The sequence below is a fragment of the Asterias amurensis genome, chromosome 18 (genome assembly GCF_032118995.1).
Source record: "Asterias amurensis chromosome 18, ASM3211899v1".
Classification (NCBI taxonomy): Eukaryota; Metazoa; Echinodermata; class Asteroidea; order Forcipulatida; family Asteriidae; genus Asterias; species Asterias amurensis.
Window position 1 is genome coordinate 4,911,404 of NC_092665.1, and position 24,432 is coordinate 4,935,835.

Consider the following 24,432-nt stretch of genomic DNA (forward strand, 5'->3'; position numbering starts at 1 on the left):
CCAAAACACGTTGATAAACAACCGGCAAATAACGTTATTATAATAAGGAAATGTCCAGTGTATTAACTCGAGGCCTCCAACGAGATTATCCCGTGCTTTGAAAAACGTTATCTGTATAGCTGACCATAACGTGACCTTTAAGTGTAAAACAAACTTGAATCAACAACGGATAAAACACGTGAATATAACGCAGGGTAATCGCGATTCAATTACGGGTATTTTACGTTATTTTCTGGTTTGGAATGCGCGTTTTTTAGGATTGGACTGGTAACGTTATTATGGAAGTGAAATTCACGTGACATTCACGTTCAGGGTATAACGTGAATATTTAGCAAAAACGCATTAACGCCTCCGAGGAGATTTTCACGTTTTTCAAGAACATGATTCGCACCAAACCTTTTCTCGAATTTCACGTGTTTTTCACGTGTTTTTAACGTTCCTTTGTTTACTGGGTACCAACTACGAAAACACAATTGCTATAAATGTTGTTATTCTTACAATTTTCACAGATGAAGATTACGTTAGCAGTGGCCATTGTTTTGGCTTTTATGCAAGTTCAGTCCCTGGTGGCTACAGCAGCAGTTTCACCTGATTCGAGAATGACGTGTAACTCTTGCTGCCAGGGCCCAGCCGGTATACCGGGAATCCCTGGATCTAATGGGAACCATGGTCAAGGACTTGTAGGCCCCAGAGGTGATGCTGGCTCTCCTGGTGAGGTAGGTCAACCCGGGGTTAAAGGAGACAAGGGGTCAGATGGACTGATTGGTGAGCCAGGCGCTAAAGGGGAACATGGACTGAAGGGAGAGCAAGGAGTCGGTCTACCAGGGAAACAAGGACCTCAAGGTCTGCCTGGGATAAATGGTTTGAAGGGGGAGAGAGGTGAACCTGGACCAGCTGGACAGACCGGTGAAGCAGGTGAATGTAGTACGCGACTGTCCGCCTTCAATGCAGTGAGGAATACCGGCTTCAACCCTCCATCCGCCAATGATCCTCTGCCCTTTGAAGAGTTATTGTTTTCAGAGGAAGGGACTGATTTCAACTTGAATAACGGCACGTTTACGTGTAATGTGCCTGGGGTATACGTATTGATGTTCTCAGTCCATAAAGCATCAAATGGGCCTTACCTATATGTCAAGCTGATGAAGAACGGTAACACCATTGTAATAGGGGGTGTACGCGATGCAGGTTCTCATCAAGTGAGCAACAGTGCAGTGATTCCCCTGCACTATGGAGATCAAGTTCACTTAGCTGTACACGGTCCAGTATATAGTGACTCTGCCCATTACACGTCTTTCACTGGATTCCTGTTGTACGAAATCTAAATCAAACACAAACAACACACGGAAACGTTTTAATGTTTTAGACAACGATTTAAATAAACTAATATGCAACTATATAGTTTTTACAAATATAATAATAATGAGTTAATCGTGGAAAATCGAACGTGTGTTAGATGAATCGAATAAAATTACTTTATTATTAATTGTTTTAATATTTGCAGGACAATAAGTATGGAAAATACGTTTTATTTGAACACTTGATTTTGCAAACGTGTATTGTGACAAGAACTTTCAACGTGTTTTTGTCACATAAACAGTGCTATAAATACCAGTTCATCCCTTTTTTGAGTTTATTACGTTTTCGGTAAAGTTTGAAGTTTCTGCAGCCTGTAATTCCGTCCGAGGGTGCAATGATGAGTTCTTGAAACCATGACGAGTCCATAAAATGCAAAATGAAACTACGCAACAAAAACTGACAGTTTTATAAACAGTATAGACAAAACTTTAGATTCCTTGATACAGACTCAGACTTATAATTCATTGTGGCCTCCGATTGTGCCGGCAATTTTATTTTAAACATTTTAAATTGGTTGAAAAAGCTTTACCCTGTTAAGGCAACAAAATACAAATAATTCACCTAACAACTGGTAACAGTTGTAGATTCGTTAATGTACAATACTTTTGATATTAAACTAACGACAACCTGTGATCAAAAAGAACTTGCGTTGTAAAGGTACCAGAAAACAGTTATTTTGTGTCGCTTTTTGAACAAGTTTCGATATGGAGAAATGTTTAATTTTTCGTCGTGGTTTGAGCGTTTCTTTGTTTTCACATGAGAAAGCACTTTTGTTTAATGCATTTGAAACATTGGGTATTCGTTTTGAATCACTTTCGTATAAAACGTTTGATGATGTCACGACTAACATGTCAAAGAGGGGAAAATATATTACACTTACAGCGATTCGTTAAACCGTCACATCGGCATGAAACCAATACACCATCTTAGTGTGAATTGGAAAATATAAATTTCCTCACTTCGACCGTGACTTAATTATTCGGAATATTAGCTGATTACACAATGTCGCATTTTACCTTACACACTAAGGTTTCGTTGACAGTAATATTGTGACCCACTTTGTGATTTTTGTTAGAACTATATTTGCATGGTATAGCCTGTTGGGGGTAAAAAATATTCTTATAAAATAGCACTATATGTAAGCTTTAATATGATGCATAATGTTAACATGTTTCCAAGAAGTAAACCAGACATTTTAATAAATAACCTGAGCACATGCAAATTTATTAAAAATGGGGTCGAGTTTAAAGGGTTAAAGTCACCTGGAAATAGAATTTATTTTTCTTTAAACATTATGTTATATATTAGTATATGTTAATGAACAATAACATAATTTGTTGAGTATTGTTTGTAACGATTTACATGTTTAAAAAATAGATAAAGTTGTTTGGGGTGACTCCGCCTACCCCTTTTGTGACGTCAATCGAGGCAGACTTTGCCTCGATCGTACATTGAACACTCGTACGTGCAGTTACATGCAAGTTCTAGTTTGTACGTTTCAAAAACAGGTTTATTTCTTGCATTTTTCGGCAATGTCGACCACGTGTATTGTTGCTTGGGGCAGCAAAATAACTAAAAGTGGGGTCAGTTTGCAAAGTTGTTCGGTCCGACGTCTTTTCCAGCGCTGTGCAGCAAACACTTTGGATGAGCCGTCCTGCTTCAAATATCGCGCCTCGATTGACGTCACGAACAGCGCCCTCTCGGGTCGGGCCTACTTTTAAATTTGTTAACTATGGAAACTAAATTTATAGAACCTTAGTTTAAATGTTTATTCATATTCTTCTCATATCTAAACACATATTTCCATCCAGGTGACTTTAAACACACTGGTATTTAGCAATAACGCTCTCAAAACAACAGTTTTGTGATGAAATTTTAGTCTTATTTGTATCCTTTTGCGCGAAAACATCACTTTACTTGTAATTCGTTTTTAATAAAAATGTATACACTGGCTTATTTCAAACGGGAGTAACTTAGCAACGCGATACACCCAAAGCTTGGACATTAAACCAAGTAACTGCTGCTAGTGTGTTGTTTCCAGCCCCTGCATTTGAATCGAATCTTCAAATTGTCAACATCTGATTCATTTCACAATTAAACAATTATTACGTTAAAGGTCGTCAAAAACACAGTGTTAATGTTTGCATTAACGCTAGAATACAAAGCATTAGTATATTACTAGATACTTTTATTTCTACAAAGCATGTTTTTGTTAAATTTAACTATAATCCATTTAGTGTACTAGACGTTAAGATATATTGCATAGTTTTAGAAATAGTGGTGTCACTTAAATGTTTTAAATACATTGAAGGAATGAACATTAACACCGTATCAATTGATCGTTTTGGTTTTTGTGTTTTGCGTATTTAATTGATATTGAACTAAAACTATTGGTAAATACAATTTGCAAGCTGAACTAATTTTCCTAACACTGTTTTACTCATTTTTGTCAAAACCTACAACACCTCAGCAAACAAAATTTAAGCGAAACTTTTTACCGTTTTACCTTCAAACAGTGCAAGTTTACCGTATATCAGTGAACATTGATTTTGCGTCCTTCTACAAAAAGTACACAAACCCTAAAAACTTGTCAGTGGGAAGTGGACAGGGAATGGGTTTAAATAAGGTAGGAATGGGTGGCCCAAGCATTTCGGCCGGGATTGTAGGCCCCGTTGTCGGAGGAACACAACTCGTCTTATTTGACTGGCGACCGAACATGTTGTTTTATTTTTGCTTCCGAAAAACTGCATAAAAACGAAGTGACCTAACCCCTCCTGTCTTCCCCAGACTGGTATGGGCCGCGGTTAACGAATAGCCGGAGTGCTATGGATTTTTCCTCGGAGTATCTGATATCAATACGGTCTAAAGCAGATGGAATCAAAAGAGGGTGCTTTCAGAATTAAGAAACGACCATGGTCACCGCTCACTGTAAAAGGATGAAACTATCTCCAAGGGACAGAAATCTCATGCCACTACAAGGGCCACGCGCAATTCTCCAGGACTAGGCGCCCGGATGGGTTGCCGGTGTCTCAGTGAAATCAGTGCTGCCGGAGATTCTTTCCCCTGTTTGAGACACTAACATGGGCTGAGTGAGGGTCATTTAACAGAGTGCACTATCACAAGTAGTTTGTAACAAGTTTGCCGTATAAGGGGGAGGGAATTTCGGGAGAACATAATTTCCTGACACACCTGCCCAAAATGGGGACAGAATCTCCGGGGACAGATTTCCATTAAAAACACCGGGCCAAGGCGGAATCCTGCGTTACGTGTTCAACGATCAAAATGACTTCAATCTCATCCAAAAAATGTAAAATAGTTAATACATTTTGTTCGCAATGTGTTCATTTAATTTATGTTTGCTCCATTGAATATTCTTGTTTCCCAAAAGCATTTGTGCGGAAGTAGACTCTGAGAAAACAAAGGATACAATTGAAAATCAGTTTAAAATTACCCTTTAAGGGCAAAGGCAGGACACATTAGGACACTTTCAAGCACTAGTGAGTCTTTCCACTTGGTATATCTCAACAAACCCGTGAACAATTGAGCTCACTTGGTCGTCGAAGTTGCAAAAGAATAATGGTGAAAATACCCCTTGTCGCACATTTGACGATTTTGAGATTTTCAATATATGAACGAGTCCTTTATGTCAAAGAAGTTGCCCAAGATGGGGACAGAAATTTTCGGGGACAGATTTCCATGAAACACCGGCCCAAGGCGGAATCCTGCCATAAGTGTTTTTTAAAACAATCAAAATTACTTCAATCTCATCCAAAAGTTCATTTGATTGTTTTTGATTTTTGTGGTTTGTATTGATTGTTGTTGCTCCATTGAATATTCTTGTTTCCCAAAAGCATTTGTGCGTTTCGGTGGTAGTAGACTCTGAGAACACAGAGGATACAATTGAAATATCAGTTTAAAAATACCCTTTAAGGGCAAAGGCAGGACACATTAGGTAAGTTTCAAGCACAAGTGAGTCTTTCCACTTGGTGTATCTCAACAAATTTTTAAATTAACAAACCCGTGAACATTAATTTGAGCTCAATTGGTCGTTTGGAAATTGGAAATTGCGAGAGAATAATGGGAAAATCACCCCGTCGCACAAGTTGTGTGCTTTCAGATGTCTTCAGTTTGAGACCTTGAGAAAAAAATTCTTTCTCAAAAACTAGGTTTCTTCAGAGAGAGCCATTTCTCACAATGTTTTATACTATTAACATCTCTCCATTGCTCATTACCAAGTAAGTCTTTATGCTAGCAATTCTGTTGAGTAATTACCTATGGTGTCCAGTGCCTTTAATGTTGCTCTGTTGGTGGCGCACTCTACTATAAATACATTGTCATTGCATTTTCATTTCGAAAAAAAAAACTGAGTTAGTGTTCGTAAACATAACGTCAAAAGAGTGGAAGCAAGAAAGAGAACCATCTGAACAGTACCTATATTGCGTACACAGTTCTTTCTTTGATAATAAACTTGCACTTTAACTCATAATCATCAGATAAATACATCAATTGAGCGGAAATAGAAGGAAAACGGCCAGGAACTTCAGGAAGCAATCACACAGTGCAACCCAGTAGGGCGGATATACATGTAAAAATACCATACCATTGAAACATGTACAAATTGAGCTCCATTGATAACATACAGCCTCATCCAAACCAGTGATAGAGTAAGTCACTGCTTTCAATCAGTGACTTTAACACATACACAATGTAGTGTAGAGTTTTACACCATTGGTATCCATTCAACATACAGTATCATTCAAACCAATGATAGAGTAAGTCACTGCCATAAATCAGTGACTTTAACACGGTATTGACCCACAAATGTAACATACAGCCTCGTCCAAACCAATGATAGAGTAAGTCACTGCTTTCAATCATTGACTTTAACAAGTATCTATGATTGGCTGCTCATCGATTGTCAATCAATTGTCAATCAAACCCGAAGTAGACTAATGAGCACTTCAATGGAAATACAGCAGTATTTAAACGCGCTGCACCAGCAGCAGTGTTCATAACAACTTTGCATCAGAAAAGAGGAACGGAGAAGGTTTGGACTACAAGGAAACATCATCAAGGTAAGTGTTCCTCATTCTATTCCCGGACTTAAGCTTTGGCTTTTAGATGCAAGTAGTGGGTTGAATGTTAGCCTATTGCAATGAGGTTGCAGTTTTTGCCCCAAAAGGGACACCGCTCGATACAGCTGATATTCTCATGCAGTGGTTAGGTCTCTCCTCACCTAAAGCTCTGCCATCTTAGTGAACTGTGGTGGTACTGCGATTGTACGCAAACATGTGCACCCAGTTGCATCTTCCTTTGAAACCTTGCCGTAAAGCATTGCCTCATAGGTTTTTTTTTTCTCGCGCTACTTGCAGACATTTAAGATGAGGCATCAATACACTTAACTGGTTTTTAACTGGTTTATCAGTGCAATGCCTTGTTCAAAAAATTGACTATGTTTTTTACCACTGGATTGAAATAAACCGCGCTTGACGTTCTGCTCGTTTAAAACACATTGTTTAAAGGCAGTGGACACTATTGGTAATTACTCAAAAATAATTATTAGCATAAAACCTTACTTGGTAACGAGTAATATGGAGAGGTTGGTAGTATAAACCATTGTGAGAAACGGCTCCCTCTGGAGTGACGTAGTTTTCGAGAAAGAAGTAATTTTCCACGAATTTGATTTCGAGACCCCAGATTTAGAATTCGTGTGAAAAGGATCTTTATTTCTGTTATTATATTATCTCGCTAATTCGACGACCAATTGAGCTCAAGTTTTTACAGGTTTGTTATTTTGTGCATATGTTGAGATACACCAAGTGGGAAGACTGGTCTTTTACAATTACCAATAGAGTCCAGTGTCTTTACAGATAATTATGGTAAAATCATCATGGCATTGCATTGTTTGACGTGACCATTGCATTATGGTAGATATAATAATTTGGTAAACTATTTCAGATTGAACATTGATACAAGATGCCACCCTCTAATAAGATGTCGATGGTCTTTTGGGAACCCGTGGGGGCAACAACCGAGGCAAGGCGAGTGTATCGTTTGCTGCCAAGGGTTTAAAAATACTAACCACACCCCGATTCAAGGGACAGTTGTTCTGTATAATTGGTTTCTCTTGTTTTGAGGCTTTCTGTTGTCGTCTTGCAATAACATTGGCATAATTGACACAGTTTAACGTCAACAAATAATGGCAAACAGATAAACTTAAATGATGGTGCGCCTCAGCAAGACACACCGTACAAAACAAGTGTTTTGGTTCAGTAACAAATTTCCAACGCATCAAAAGGTTTTAGGTTAAATACGTAACACTGTATAGGGGCCCATGAGTTGTGTTGTAAAACAATGGGTTTCGCCCAAACTTTTCTACATTAAACCTAAACACTGGTGTGATCAGCATTAGTTGATGTGCTGAACATCTTTTAAACGCTTCTTACACACATTCTAAACATAATGTAAACGGCTGATGTGTCAAACTAAACGCATCATAGTAAAAACTGTGAACGCTTGACGCGTTTAGTTTGACGCATCAGCCGTTTATAAATGGGCAAAAACCATTGCTTTCCGACACAACTCATGGTCTCATACACTGTTAGGTGTTCAACCTAAACCCTTTGACGCATTCGAAACCCTTTTAAGAACCTAAACACTTGTGTGTTTTTTTACAGTGCAGTTGTTGTGCGTTTTACAAATGTGGTCACCCTTTAGGAAATTTGATTGTGTTTCTTTGTACCAGTTTTTCGTTATGTAAAGTTTTGTGATTGAGTCGGTCGGTTAACAAATCGCCTGCCGTTTGTTACAAGCACCGTTATTGACATGATGTAAAGCTTTCTTAGCGAAAAATCCCGGTCCATACTACCTGCAAATACGAAGGCGAAATAGATACGAATTGTTGACGTCACAAGCACGCAACGTATAATTCGCAATCAGTGGAAAGTAGCTCAACTCCTAAAATTGAAATGCCTTGGCTTAAAAGAAATTCGTATCTCATTCGCATTCGCAGGAAGTACGAACAGGGCTTAAAGCATTTTGCGATATCAACGAGCGACACGAAACCCTAAGCATACGCACTTTTAAAAGGCCCCCCCCCCCCCAAAGTACATTAAATGCTCCATGATGCTATCTCCAAGTACTATCTCGACAACAGTATTTCAGTATTTGGGGTCGAAAAAATCATCGGCCTGGTGCTTACTGGCTCACACTATGACGAATATAAAGGGGGCACGGCAATCAGCGTTGAGCTGCGAATTTAAATTTTGGAAATGCCGCCAATCAACGTGTTTTGCCGTCAATTGTCGCTGACGAACCCGCTAGCGACCGCAGACAGCTGAAACTATCAGTCGTTGTCCATTGGCAAAGATATTCATTGTAATTGTGTTCCTTGACGCAGACGCAGACGGCCGCAGTTATCAGTCGCATGATGTTTCCATGCCGTGCGATTCCGCCTTTTTACCCAATTCACATGACGTCATCATTAGAATAATTGTGGATGCGCCATTTTGGTGGTCAATGTCAACAAGTGTTATTCAGAGAAGTGCCCATTTTAGGCGACGCGGCGTTTAGACGTAAACTTGGATTGCGTTTTGGCGACCCCAACCAAAACTGTTTCGGTTGTTGGTCGTTGGTTCTGCTGTTCAGACTGAACGATAACCGAGTTGTGAGCTCGGTTACCGTTTTGGTTTAACGTCAAAACGCACTCCTATTGACCACCAACATGGTGAGCGTGGCATCAGTCGCCGCGTGTGACTCGCGTGCAAGGGGTCAGTTGTCGTTTTGAGGTCGTCACAATAGACTCTTCCCATGAAATATGTAACTTGCACATAGCCCGTGCGCACTAACGTTTGGTTGGCAAAATGAGGGAACATCGGGCTGTTTTGTACACGGCTAATGGGTGCGTGACGCAGACGCGATTGCGCGTCTGCTTAGTGCACAACTCTATGGTGTTTGCCAACCGACAGGGTCTGTACGCACGCGTGAATGTAATAAACATATTTCATGGGAAGGGTCCATTTCGTTGGTAGTCATTGTCTGATGAGTGGATGACCAGATTATTGCGAAGAGTGGGAACGCCAAACTCGACTATTTATACCACCCGCACACAGAGGTTTTGATGTCGGCACATGAGTCACGTCATCGTCGACGCAAACCACCGTCAGCCGCCGTTCCTTGCCGACACCCAGTCCGCTGCCAGCCGTCTGACCTCTTTCCTGTTGGCGCTGAAGGTCGTTTCAACCCGTCAGCACATTTTAAATTGTTTCCCTTAGGCCGCCAACGTCTTGGGATTTTCACGTTCGTCACTTTCCGTTTGGTCTTTGCCGCCACTATATAAGCCAGCCAAAAGTCTGGCTCACATAGTAGCGACAGACGCGACTAATTTTTGCAGCCATCTGTGGTCGCTAGCGGATTCGTCAGCGACAATTGACGGCAACACACGATGAATAGCGGCAAACTAAACTATTGCGATTCGCAGCTAAACATAGCTTGCCGTACCCCCTTTTCGTCATATTGTGAGCCAACCTTAATAAAGGAACACATATAAAAATAATTGTGGCTTGTTTTGAATTAGTTTAGCTTCACTCTCGGTTCTACCCTAACTGTATGCTCCCAGTCAACTGTTTTCCAGTTCAATTTTATTCTAAAATTATGTTAAACTAATATATTTTAAACATTGCTGGCAAAACAGGTATACCACGAACATTACGGCTGGGGATTCGAACCCACACTCTGCTGATCAGAAACACCAGAGTTTAAATTTGGTGCCTTAACCGCTCGTCCACGACATTGTTGTTATGTTGAGGAGAATGGACGAGAAAGTGAAGATTCGTAAGTAGAATGTACGAGCCGAAAGCGAGTACATTGTATTCACGAATCTACACTTGAGTGTCTATTCTCTGACCTAAACAAACTGTTTCCCCCATTGGTTATATAACATTTTTTAATGATTTGGATTTCTTAACAGTTACAACACTAGTTAGTCTATCTAATTTTGTGTTAGTTGTCGAGCGACGGTTGGTCACATTTTATAATTATTTTACAAAGTGTATGGGCATTATTTAGTGCTTGCAACATTATCGAGTACAACGTCAGTTTGCTCAGCTAACAAAAAATTATGTTACTAAAAAGTGATTTCTTCAAAACTGGAACTTGTTTTAGTAAATTGAAAGATAACATGTTTGCAGCTATGTTCTGTTGCACTTCATGCTATCCTTTAACTAGGGAATCTACACTCAACTGTATATTATGTATACGAATCTATATGTGTAGATTCGTAACGAATCTTTAGTTAAGTGTAGATTCGTAAAAAAATAATCTACACTTTCAACAATAGAGTGACGTCACAGACATAGTTTAAAAACAGTTTAACACTCCAAAGGCTATCATCGAATTGCTTTCAAAAAAGACCACAGCTAATTGGACAAGTAATCAAAGCTAAACTTCTTAAAAGTCTAATTATATTGAAAAAAAAGTGATTAATACAAACTAACAACCACTTCAATTACCGATTTAGTTCAACAAACTTACAGTATTAATTCAGTTAATCAACTAATGTAGAGTTTGATCCAATATGGTACATTACGGGCGAATACATAATAACAAGTGAGGATCAACTGACAAATTGATGATCAACCCTACCAGCTACGAAAACCAAAATGCTATAAATGTTCTAAATTATTTGTTTTCCGTCTATCTTTCAACTTACAGATGAAGATTACTAAAGCAGTGGCCATTGTTTTGGCTTTTATGCAAGTTCAGTTCTTGGTGGCTACAGCAGCAATTTCACCTGATCCGGGACTGACGTGTAATTCCTGCTGCCAGGGCCCAGCCGGTATACCAGGACTCCCTGGATCTAATGGGAACCATGGTCAAGGACTTGTAGGCCCCAGAGGTGATGCAGGCTCCCCTGGTGAGGTAGGTCAACCCGGGGCTAAAGGAGACATGGGGTCAGATGGACTAGTTGGTGAGCCAGGCGCTAAAGGGGATATTGGACTTAAGGGAGATCAAGGAGTCGGTCAACCAGGGAAACAAGGACCCCAAGGTCTGCATGGGATGAATGGTCTGAAGGGGGAGAGAGGTGAACCTGGACCAGCTGGACAGACTGGTGTAGCAGGTGAGCCCGGGGGAAATGGAGACATCGGGTCAGATGGACTGTTGTACGAAATCTAAATCAAACATAAAAACACACGGAAACGTTTTAATGTTTTAGACAACACTTTAAATAACTAATATGCAACTAGATAGTGTTTAAAAATATCATAATAACTAGTTAATCGTGGAACAAGGAACGTGTGTTTAGATGAATCGAATAAATTTACTTTTCTTTTTAATTCGAATTTGTTGTTTTACATGCAGGACAATCAGTATGAAAAAAAACGTTTTATTTGAACACGTGATTTTGCAAACGTACTTGTTGTGACAAAAACTTTACAATAAGTTCATCCTTGTTTGAGTTCATCACATTTTCGGGAAAGTTTGATATTTCTACTGTGAATCGAATAAAATTACTTTATTATTAATTGTTTTATTATTTGCAGGACATTAAGTATGAAAAAGACGTTTTATTTGAACAATTGATTTTGCAAACGTGTATTGTGACAAAAACGTTCAACGTGTTTTTGTCACAAGTTTGAAATTTCTGCAGCCTGTAATTCCGTCCGAGGGTGCAATGATGAGTCCTTGAAACGACTCTACGACTAATAATTCATTGTAGCCGCCGATTTTGCCGGCAATTTAAATTCAAACATTTTAAACTGTTGAATTAAGATGTACCCTGTTGAAGCAACAAAGAACAAATATTTCACCTAACAACTGGTAACAATTATCTTCTGTTGATTTATTGGCTAATGAACAATTTGGGTATTCGTTTTAAATCACATTTGTATAACACGTTTGATGATGTCACGATTAACATGTCATAGAGGGGAAAATATATTTCCCCTAGAGCGATTCGTTTAACGCAAAAACGGCATGAAATCAATACACCATTTTAGTGTGAATTTGAAGAAAACAAAAATTGTCCTCATTTCGATCGTGACTTAATCTTTCGAAATATTAGCTGGTTACACAATATTGGATTTTATCTTGACCTACCTTACACTACAGAAAAGTTTCGTTGACAGTAAAGTTGAACCCACTCTGTGAATTTCTTGTTTACTTCTTGAGATCTATATTTGCATGGTAAACCTTAGGCAATAAAGCTATGTTTTTAGGCAATAAAGCTATGAAACAACAATTGTGTGACCATATTTTAGTCAATTGGTATCCTTTTGCGCGAAATGGCAGTTTAAAACATCACTTTACTTGTAATTCGTTTTTAACAAAAAGTGATATACTTGCTAAATTCAAACGGGAGTAACTTAGCAACGCGACACACCCAAAGCTTGGACATTAAACCAAATAGCTGCTGCTGGTGTGTTGTTCTTTCCAGCCATGAAAATAACCCTATTCTTTAAATTGTCAACATCTGATTCATTTTCACAGAGCGGGTGACAATTAAACATTTACGTTAAAGGTCATCAAAAACACATTATTAATGTTTGCATTAACGCTAGGAAAGCATTTGTATAACTAACAGATACTTGTATTTCTACATTTAGTGTACTAGAAGGTAAGATATATTGCATAGTTTTAGAAATAGTCAGGTGTCACTTGAATATTTTAAATACATTTAATAAGGGATACAAAATTGACACCGTATCAGTTGATTATTTTGGTTTTTGTGTTTTGAGTATATAATGGATATTAAATTACAATTTTTGTCGAAACCTACAGTACCTCAGCAAGTAAAACAAAAAGTACCCAAACCCTACAATTTGACATTATCAGATTCAAGTTGATACGTCAAACAGTACAGAGCACGTTTTTGAGAGTAGCACAATGGTATGTTCATTAACAGCTTGCCCGCAAAAAAAAAAAAAAAAAAAATGTAAGCATTATTTACTTATAGTTGTACAATATCATCGGCCCTTCCCAGTAGTGTTATGAGAAAAGTGGGTTCGAGGGAATCGGCCCCAGTGCCTCATTCAAAAGCACAGAGGGTGCGTTCGTTTAGCTTCCCGGGGTCGACCCCGGTCTGCCCCGGTACGTTCGAATACCTTTGACGGGGCTCACCCGGGTAAGCCCCCAGTGCTCTGCTTGTGGAGTGGCTCGCTTGGGGGTGACATGAGGTGCATGCCGTCGCCGTGAGAGGGCGAATGTGATCGTTCGATTAGCTCTGAACGGTGTGCGGTGTTTAAACCCAGACTACAATCCCGGCCATATCTCTTTGGGCCCCTGCCCCCTTTCAATGTTGGTTCCGATTGCCGGTCTTCTGCGTTACATCCAACATTGAGAGGGAGCGGGGGCAGGGGAGACAATGTTTATTGTCAGTGGGAAGTGAACAGGGAATGGTTTTATATAACGTAGGAATGGGTGGTCCTAGCATTATTTGGCCGGGATTGTAGACCCCGTTGTAGGAGGAACAAAACACGGCTTATTTGAATGGCGACAGAACATGTTGTTTTCTGTTTGCCTCCGAAAAACTGCGAACAAACGGAGTGTATTGGCCCCTCCCGCCTTCCCCAGGCGGGTAGGGGCCGCAAATTAACGACGAGCCGGAGAGCTCTTGACTTTTCCTTGGAGATTCCGATATCAATACGGTCTGAAGAAGATTGAATCAAAATAGGGTGCTTTCAGAAGAAACGACCATGGTCACCGCTCACTGTAAGAGGAGGAAACTATCTCCAAAGGACAAAATCTCCTGCCACTACAAGGGCCACGCGCAGTTCTCAAAGACTAGGCGCCCGGATGGGTTGCCGGTGTCTCAATAAAATCAGTGCTGCCGAAGATTATTTCCCCTGTCTGGGAAACTAAAATGGGCTGAGTGAGGGTGATTTAACAGAGGGCGCTATCACAAGTAGTTTGTAACAAGTTTGCCGTATAAGGGGGGAGGGAATTTTGGGATAACATAATCTCCTGACACACCTGCCCAAAATGGGGACAGAATCTCCGGGGACAGATTTCCATAAAACACCGGCCCAAGGCGGAATCCTGCCTTACGTGTTAAACAATCAAAATTTCTTCAATCTCATCCAAAAGTTGTAAAATAGTAAATACATTTTGTTCGCAATGTGTTCATTTGATTTTTTTTTTTTTTTTTTTTGCTCCGTTGAACATTGTTGTTTCCCAAAAAGCATTTGGGCGTTTCAGTCGTAGTAGACTCTGAGAATCAAAGGATACAATTGAAAATCAGTTTAAAATTACCCTTTAAGGGCAAAGGCAGGACACATTAGGACACTTTCAAGCACTAGTGAGTCTTTCCACTTGGTGTATCTCAACATATTCTTAAATTAACAAACCCGTGAACATTAATTTGAGCTCAATTGGTCGTCGAAGTTGCGAGAGAATAATGGGAAGACACCCCTTGTCGCACAAGTTGTGTGCTTTCAGATGCCTTGAATTTGAGACCTCAACAATTCCAGAAAGTACTTCTTCTCAAAAACTAGTTTTCTTCAGAGAGAGCCGTTACTCACAATGTTTTATACTATTAACATCTCTCCATTGCTCATTACCAAGTAAGGTTTTTATGCTTACAATTATTTGTTGAATATAGAAAGGTATTAGAAAATGCTTCAAAACAACAGAATTTAGCCATTAACTTATGGTTTGGTGTAACGTTCCCCCGAAAAGGTGTCTTCAAACTAAAATCCTCAGTTTGTTGAAAAAAAGTTGTTAAAGCTTGACTTGAGTAGTATAGTAAAACGTTCGTGTAAAAAGCAATACACAACTGGCCTTATGTTGCTTTATGTGCTTGCAAATTAGTCTGTTCTTACAAAATACATTAATATTGACAATGAATTTTCTTTTAATTTGACCTCGTTTGAGGTAACAATTTAATTTAAAATTTAATAAATGTCTGTTCAATGATAAAAAGCGAAACTGCCGTTGGAGTTTCGAGCCAAGGGGGCAATGATGTGTCATAGAAACAATTAGGTGAATTTTTTTGCTCGAATAAAATGAAAATTTTATGTTTATTTAAACAAAACTAACTTCAGTGTGCTAGTGTAGTCAACACATTCACTTTGCTTACCAATCGGGCACTTCGAGCCGGATGGTGGCGCATTACTTCTTCCTTTCAATTTGTTTAAGTCTACAGATTTTAGTGATTGGTAAATGTAAATGTAATCATTCGATAAATATGTTTTTTGGATTGACAAAAAGTGATCAGGCAGGAACAAAATCACACTACAATTGCACGCACGTTAATCTCCCCCAGCTGATGGCTCTGTGGTGCCCGGAAGCTCAGTGGTGACCTTATCATCGTGAGACTTACACGGTCTTTTGGAGGGAAATGGTTGATCACCCTCGGGAGCCCCATGTGATCTTGACGTCACATTTGAAATAATATTTACAAACTGGGGGGGGGGGGGGGTCGAACACACACACTAAGCTCAAAATAGACCTTTTCGCAAATACTGGGGCGCGCGCGTAAAGCTTGGAATTAGGTGCATTGTGGTCTAGCTGATTACAAATTTGATTCATATATATCCCACAATGCACCTTATTCAACAGTCTGCGCTTGCGCATTGGTATTTGCGATAAGGTCTATAACATCCGAGTATTATAAATAACGCCCTCTGTTGGTCTAACAATTGTGCAGCCTTAGTTTTAACCATGGCTTTAATCTCCTGTAATATTAGGAAAGGCGAGGGTCAAAGGTTTCCGAATATACCATATTGTCCGTAGGGGTGTACCGAACGACAAAACAGCGAGGAATACAAATCAGCGATACTTCGCGCTATGTACAAATAAAAAGGGACACAAATGACGTTTAAAAGTACGTTTACTTAACAAAATCATGTTTTTTGTATAGCTTCATGACTAAAATTAAGTTATCTGAATATTGACCATGAAAATATAGATCCTAAAAGAGTAGAACAAAAACAATTGTTACAAAAAAGAATATCGCAGGTTCATAAATGTCCAAGTAATTTGATTTTTGGGATTTGTTTTCATCAAACATTAAACTAAAATGTATCCAGTTATTTTTTTTTTTTGTTATTGGCGTTATTTTCTTTTTTTGTTTCTGTATTATTCAAAAGTGAAATTACTGGAAAAAGTCGGTCTGATTTAAGCGGCTGTAAAAAAGGTTAACAGATGTCATGTTTTTGGTTGTTTGTTTTACTGTTTGCAAACACTATTAAACTATAATATTGGCTGTCTTTGCTATAAACTGGACAAAATACATTCATTGAATTTATTTTTCAATCTATAAACTTCCGTACGAAAGAAAACAACAGTAAAGTCAAATTGGAATTTGGTCCAGTAGAGGGCGCCCTATTGTGGCAGTTTAACCCGGAAGCATATCTGACCACGTGGGCAATGTAGTGCTGTTCATGTACCCCGTGAAAAAGATGCGACATTGGTCCATTGGCGTAAATAGTGACGTCCTCTCCACCATGAGTCTCTGAATCAATTGGGACAAGCGCTGGATGGTGAAAATCGGCAGCCTCTGCACAAACAAAATAATAAAACAATGTTTATCACATTAAAATTATGATAACTTTTTGTTGTCACAATAGTCAAATAATTGTTTACACAAGTTAATGATTAACTCTAAGAAATGGCAAAGGGGCACTTTCCCTTGGCAACATCGTGGTTGCAAATACTTCCCTGTAACTTTGCCAAGTTATATGTTTAAGACTTAAAATATTTCAAAAAGTCTGCATTTATACTCGGATTTAATTTTACTGAGTGGTGTACCTAAGTGGTATAAACCAATACTCAAAGTAATCAATTGAAGCTTTGCCTGTGTTGGTATCCGTCAGATTCCGTCTCGAACCAGTACTTTTGAAGCTGTTTAACTCCTCAATTCCTCCAGGGCCGTTTGCATATGAGAGTGTTGTAAATGGCAAACCGTCATTCATCAGACGTTGACGTTTATGCAAAACCATTTTGTTGTAATTGGAATTTAAATATGAATGGTTTGACGATGAATCACCATTCACTTATAGAAAACTGAGAAGCTTGCACAACTTGTTAACATGCATTTCTTACTGGTCAGAATTCAGTCTGCATTCGGGTAACTTAACGGAGTTTACTTTTTGTTTCTAAACATAATCAAGCTGCAGTCTACAAACAATTGGATTTATCGAGAGATATCTCCCTTTGAAAAAAGGGAAGTAAATAAATAATAATAGTTAGAAACAGTCTCTTTTTAAACACATCGTATACTATTTTGCATACAAATGATATTTTGAAAGATATAGCTTTTAATTGTTCAAAGACACTGGCACTATTGGTAATTGTCAAAGACAATAAAATATCAAACGTCGAAGTTACGAGATAATAATGAAAGAAAAAACACCCTTGTCACACGAAGTTGTGTGCTTTTAGGTGCTTGATTTCGATACATCAAACTCTAAGTCTGAGGTCTCGAAATCAAATTCGTGAAAAATTACTTCTTTCTCGAAAACTGCGTTACTTGAGAGGGAGCCGTTTCTCACAATGTTTTATACTATCAACAGCTCTCCATTACTCGTTACCAAGTAAGGTTTTATGTTAACAATTATTTTGAGTAATTACCAATAACAATAACATAACATAACAATTAATATTTATAAGGCGCTATTCCATCAAGATCGTAGCGCACTAGAAAGAAATTAACTTGGAAAAAGGTGAGTCTTAAGGACTTTACGAAAAGCAGACAGAGTATTAGATTCCCTAATGGCAGTTGGGAGATTGTTCCAAATCATGGGCCCAGCCACACTGAAAGCCTTCTGCCTTAGAACTTTGTTTGCTCGGGGAACATTCAAGCGATTGATCGAAGAAATCGTGGAGGAGTGTAATGTGACAGTTAAGTGGTAATAATGAGGTGTAGTTTTGTTAAAGCATAAAAACGAGAAGAGCAATCTTAAAATGGATTCGTTCTCTAATTGGTAGCCAATGAAGTTCCCTATAAGTGACGGGGTAATAATATGTTCTCTCAAGGGTGTGGAACATACTAAACGAGCTGCACTAGTTTGTAGTCTTTGAACTCTGTCCAATTCATATGATGTTGCACCAAATAAAAGGAGATTGCCATAGTCAATACGAGAGAGGACTAAAGCTCTGACAACATGATGGAGAGTATCCTTATCCAGGTACCGTTTGATTCTCCTTAAGTTACGTAATTGAAAATGTATTGATTGGCAGAGGCTGGAAACTTGCTTGATCATTGTCATATTATGAGAATCAAATTTTATTCCTAAGTTGCTGACAGAATCAGTAGGGTCAATCGATGTATCACCCATATGCAAAGATATCTTCGGCAGTTTATTAAGGTTATGGGGAGTACCAAGCACAATGAACTCAGTTTTATTTTCATTGAGCTTAAGCATGTTAGAAGTTATAGTGTCCACTGCCCTAAAGTTATATTTGTGGATGAAACTTACCTCCTCTGCCGAGTATTGGACTACCACGATCAGCTGCTTCTCCTATAGAGAGTACATGGCTATGGTCGGCAGTTACAATAAATAAAGTCTCCATTTCATTGGTCATTAACATCGCCTTGGCTACAGCCTTATCCATTGCAATGGTATCATGCAGGGCGTGGTAGGCTAACCCGTCATGATGCGCATGGTCAATTCGGCCACCTTGGTGTATCAATTCAAGATAGTATGATTTATTTGTGTTTGAATTATTGACATTTTATGTGAAAAATCTGGTAGTGTGTCTTGTTCGTGAAGAATGTTCACGCTGTCACCATCTTGGTCATGTTCCCTGTTTCCATAACAGTAATGAATGCTTATATTCATTGCGCAAACATAGCACCAGACTATTATTTTGTCCAGCCTCAGTTTTGTTACAATGAGTTTGAATGGAGTAAAATCAAGACGGCCACACCGTGATAAAGCAACATCATAGACGGAGTTTTTGTCAACCAAGATTCGAAAACTAGGAATACAAAGATAACAAACGATGGCCCTAGTTTTTAAAAATGTTTTTTTTTTTACAACCAAATTACAAGTTTGCAGAAAAGTCTACTTTGGTGACAACATCTAGTAGGTCGGTTGCATGTTTGCTATATTATTCGGCCGTCCATGCCAACCTGCGTGGTCTTGTTATCAATAATGAAAATACATACAATCTGTGACTGGACAATGGCATCAAAGGGACAATGTAAATACTCCATATAACGAGGTTTCAGATTGTCAAAGATTTTCTGAGCCTCAAAGATAAGAGGTAGGGCCTATAACGATAACCTCTTGTGAAACAGCAGCAATGACACAAAGGGCTCCTGTAGTCTTGTCCAAGGTCTTTTACGCAAGCACCGGCTCGCTACTATGAATTCAAGAACTGCATAGTTACTATACTGCACGGTATATAACAGTACTTAATACCGTGGGGTCGAAGCATGGTTTTTCGAGGTTGTCGTACCTCATACAACGAGGCTGCAACTAGACTCGGTATCAAGTACTGTTATGTACCGTGCGGTATAGTATCTATATGCAGTTCGTGAATTCAGAGCGGGCCGGTGCTTTGTATAGAGGCTTTGACAAGGCTAGGGCTCATGAAACCAATTAACCAACACTCTACAAAAACCAGAGACCTGTATGTTGTAATAATAACTTACCCTCAACCATAAGGAACAACCCGTCTTTGTCCTTCTGAAGTATCTCAATGGCCTTTTCTACCATCTCAGACAATGAGGGCTCACCCCCTACGTCATTCATTCGGTTACCTTCAAATTGCATATGACTGGGCTCAAACAAACCTGAAAGGTAAGCAAAGTTAATACAACTGTCAAATAAAAGTTTCAATATTAAATCGTCCTGGCTATAGTTATAAAGTTCAGACCTACGCCTTTTCACTTTTCCATGAATAAATCAGATAGTCAAAGGTTTCCTCTCTCCCTATGACTGCTCCCTATTAAGACGGACACGTAATATTATTGTGATATAACAAAAAAATGAGTGCAAACAAAGTAATGTAATGATGTACAACCAATACTTTTAGGTTTGCTGGAATATAAAACGTGTTAAAGACACTAGACCTTTGGTAACTGTCTAAGACTAGTCTTAACAAAATTTGAGCTCAATTGGTCTTCGAACTTGCGAGATAATAATGAAAGAACAAACACCCTTGTCACACGAAGTTGTGTGCTTTCAGATGCTTGAATTCAAGATCAATTACGGCACCTAGTCTAAATCCCGTGCCAAATAAGTGACACAACCTTCGATACCAAAATGAAACCCTCTATAAGCCCACATCCTAGACCTATTAACATGAACATTTAGCCCAAGATTCATGCGGCGCAAAGGTTGTAGGCACAATCATGTTCCGAACGACATGTCTTGGTTGGCTGTGCCATACAGACGATTGTTCGTACTTGTTCAAATTGGTACATGAAGCAACAACTCACCTAAAAGGTTGTCAGTTTCAAGTGGATTGACGTCTTTAAATTGTTCCAAATTCCACATGTACTTGCTGTTTGTCTTGGCTTTCTGCTTGCCATTCGTCTTAAACAAAACATAATATTGTAAAACAACTAGTGAAACAAATCCTTGCTTGATTGTTACAATTCGTAGTATATAGCAAGAGCTTCATGTGACCGAAAGAAAATTAAATGCTGTGGAACTATAACAAACATCTAAAAAGTCAAGGTTTGATCAAGTGAAACTATTTTGATGAGAGATACTTCTACAAGAACACAACATTTTAAAAGAACATAAACAGACAAAAATAATTAAAGGTGAATAGATTAATGACCATTAAAGACACTGGACTATATTGGTAATTGTCAAAGACCAGTCTTCTCACTTGGTGTATATCAACATTATGCATAAAATAACAAACCTATTCAAATTAATGAGCTCAATTTGTCGGCGAAGTTGCGAGATAATAATGAGAGAAAAAACTCCCTTGTCACACGAAATTGTGCGCTTTCAGATGCTTAATTTGGGGCCCTCAAAATCTAATTATGAGGTCTCGAAATCAAATTCGTGGAAAACTACTTCTTTCTCGAAAACTACGTTACTTCAGAGAGAGCCGTTTCTCACAATGTTGTATACTATCAACCTCTCCTCATTACTCGTTACCAAGTAAGGTATGCTAATAATTATTTTGAGTAATAACCAATAGTGTCCACTGCCTATAAATAAGTTCGTCTGGATTGTTGAAGATCATGATCGTTTTTACAAATCCAAAATTATGTATGATGATACTTACATATAATTTACAAAGCTCCTAGCTTAGGAGTAAAACGTAACTACTAGTACTAAATTATATGTAAAGTATACATCATACATAATTTTGGATTTGTAAAAACGAATCTTTTATTTCAGATTCATTACCACTTTTGAAATAATGACATTGTGAGCACGCTTCAAAAAAATTCTAAAAAATTATTAACTGTTTAAATTGAATAACTATCGAATGCTTCCAGCTACCTGTTTCATTGCCGGTCAGTTTGTGAGATACTCTGATTCAAAAACCAAAATAACCCATGACATTGGTGAGGGTATCGAATAATCAAACGGTACATTCAGAATAGTGAACGCAAACACTGGTTTGTGTCAATGTTGCAGATTGTACCTGTGTATCCTGTCCGAGTGTTATGAGTTGCTGAGCGATGTCAATGCAACCGATGTCAGTTTCCTTCTGCGGTATATCAGAGTCACACTCCCAGTCTCGATGGGGCGAATGTGCGTAAAGTGCGGCAGGGGTAGCATGCGTGACACAGGCAGTGCTGACGAATCATGTTACCTTGCCTTTAGAAAGAATACAAAAAGCAGTGAAAAACCTGAATAATTAATTGACAGTCTATTATATTCGGTCAATGAAATGTTAAAGGCATAATTGTTAGCATAAAAACTGACTTGGTAACAAGCAATGGAGATCTGTTGAGAGTATAAAACATTGTGAGAAACGTCGGCTCCCTCTGAAGTTACGTAGTTTTCGAGAAAGAAGTAATTTTCCACGAATTTGATTCGAGACCTTATAATTATATTTTGAGGTCCCGAAATCAAGCATCTGAAAGCTCACAACTTCGTGTGACAAGGGTGATTTTTCTTCCATTTTTATCACGCAACAATTGAGTTCAAATTTTCACAAGTTTGTTATTGTACGCATATGTTGAGATACATCATGTGAGAAGACTGGTCTTTGACAATTACCAGTAGTATCCAGTGCCTTTTAGGTCACAGGATTAAAATCTTATTAAAAAACACTCGACAACAAATCAATAAAAGTTATAACATTATGAATAACTTGACGTGTAAACTTACCTGACTTTTAAGCAGATATCATAACAGACTCCACATTAGCATTGAGACTAGATTTGCAATCTCCTTTAATAGCAGAATCGTCTAGCCCTATCACTGCTGTCTTGGTTTTAACACCACTAAAATAAGCAGTGGCCGTACCAGCCGAGTCCGGTACTTGCCTGTCGGTATTGTAGGTCTAAAGAATGAAATAGGACAGGAAATAGTCACAAACTGATTTTAAGCGACGTACTTTTGACCACGTGGTGCGCTACTCGTCCTAACTTAGGACTATCCATGCAATTTGTATATCTCCTAGGACTAGTCCTAACTCTTTGTGAAAACGATCCCTGCTTCAAAACCGGCGTGTAGATTCACCTTTGACCTTGGTCATTTCACATCATAGAGATACGCAGTCAAACTCTATTGCGGACTTGAGAGTAGAGCGTGAACAATTTGGGCATTATTGGGTGCACGTTTATCCAATGTCATTGTATCCAATTGAATCACTGGATCTGTGAAGCTGGGACCTGTATTTATCCTTGCGTATTAAGACAGGGGCCCAGTCTACCTGTCTGCGACCTCCCCATACAGTTACAAGTTCTATAATGGGAGACTTTGGGACGCTAGGTGGCAGCAGACTTACCAGGTAAATGTCACAGACATAATGTCTGTGGTAAATGTCCATAGACCTTTTCGCAAATATTGGGGCGCGCGCGTAAAGCTTGGAATTAGGTGCATTGTGGTCTACCTGGTATCCAAATTTGATCCATATCTATCCCACAATGCACCTCATTCAACAGTCTGCGCTTGCGCAATGGTATTTGCGAAAAGGTCTATTGTTTACTTAGTTCTGAGCGTGCGCACATGATCGAGTACAATGGATTTTACCCACAGACATAAAGAACCTATAGACGGACAGCACCTATGGAAATCAACGTCCAGATACCGTAATTGTGACGGCACCAGACTATACCCCAAACCGTGGGCAAAATCTGTGAAAACGCTAGCGAAAACACGTGTAAAGCAATGGGCGAGTGAAGAGATGACGACAGAAAATGTGTGTTTTTAGGGTAAACAAATCACCAAAGTCTAAGAAACAATGTAAGATCATTAGCTAGATACCTTTTCTGCCGTTAGTTGTTTGCTGTTTCTCCTCCTCTTTCTGAACTTTCTCCAAAACGATGAAAGTAGAAGAATTTTATAAAAAAATATGTTCGTCACACACTTTCCGACCAAAAGGCGCGTCGGTGCGTGTTTTGCGCCGGGTGCTGATGACGCGTACCGCCTAGACTTACGTGCTACTGATACGCGACTGTTTTGTGTGCATTCGACGCGAGCGTACGCAACACGGAGGGCCATAGTATGAACTTGCGTTTCAAGGCGAGTTTAGACAGGATTTCCCAGGGAAAAAAGTTGTAAACATGACATTTTAACAGCTTAGGTATTCTTTCTCGACCATCATCTTCTGTGTTTTTCGAGAAAAAAGAATCGGCTGTAATATTTGTTGTGTTCGTACGTCGTTAAACTATCAATAAAAGACAATGGAACAGGGCACACTGCGTCAAAAACTCGGGTTGTATTCACGTGATAACAACACGCAAAACAACAGAGCTCTCGTACAACCAGATCTCGCGTGAAACAATGTGATCACTAAGTCTGCATACATTATCATATTCAACTTTGATCCGTTGAAAAGTCAAATGGGGCTCTACTCTATTCAAGCGAGAACCACTATATGCCTACTTACTTTGTGGTAGCACATTGCCTCCTGCAGTCAGCATATAGATCCAAATTAACCATCTTAAATCCAACATGTTGAAATCAAAGTAACAAAATCAGAGGTAAT

General features: G+C 38.9%; 2 protein-coding genes across 2 annotated transcripts; one reads left to right on the forward strand and one right to left on the reverse strand.

The window, feature by feature from the left end:
* The first annotated feature begins 509 nt into the window (after positions 1-509).
* LOC139950396 (uncharacterized) lies at positions 510-1,322 on the forward strand. Its single transcript, XM_071949040.1, has one exon. It carries the CDS (start codon positions 510-512, stop codon positions 1,320-1,322), a length of 813 nt encoding a protein of 270 aa, XP_071805141.1.
* Positions 1,323-14,546: 13,224 nt separating this feature from the next.
* Positions 14,547-23,945, reverse strand: LOC139950931 (alkaline phosphatase, tissue-nonspecific isozyme-like). Its single transcript, XM_071949770.1, has 5 exons — positions 23,882-23,945; positions 19,955-20,095; positions 18,774-18,974; positions 16,696-16,852; positions 14,547-14,562 (listed from the first exon to the last, which is right to left on the reverse strand). Exons 1-5 carry the CDS (start codon positions 23,943-23,945, stop codon positions 14,547-14,549), a joined length of 579 nt encoding a protein of 192 aa, XP_071805871.1.
* Between the last annotated feature and the right edge of the window lie 487 nt (positions 23,946-24,432).

What these genes read in the sequence shown, in the direction of transcription:
- LOC139950396 (XM_071949040.1), top strand. Translation starts at nt 510, where the DNA reads ATGAAGATTACGTTAGCAGTGGCCATTGTTTTGGCTTTTATGCAAGTT.
- LOC139950931 (XM_071949770.1), bottom strand. Translation starts at nt 23,945, where the DNA reads ATGGCCCTCCGTGTTGCGTACGCTCGCGTCGAATGCACACAAAACAGT. An exon ending in CAGTCGCGTATCAGTAGCAC is followed by an intron (nt 20,096 to 23,881) that starts GTAAGTCTAGGC and finishes CTTACCTTTCAG; the next exon opens with GTTTGTTTGAGCCCAGTCAT. An exon ending in TCCAATACTCGGCAGAGGAG is followed by an intron (nt 16,853 to 18,773) that starts GTAAGTTTCATC and finishes TTGTTTGTGCAG; the next exon opens with AGGCTGCCGATTTTCACCAT.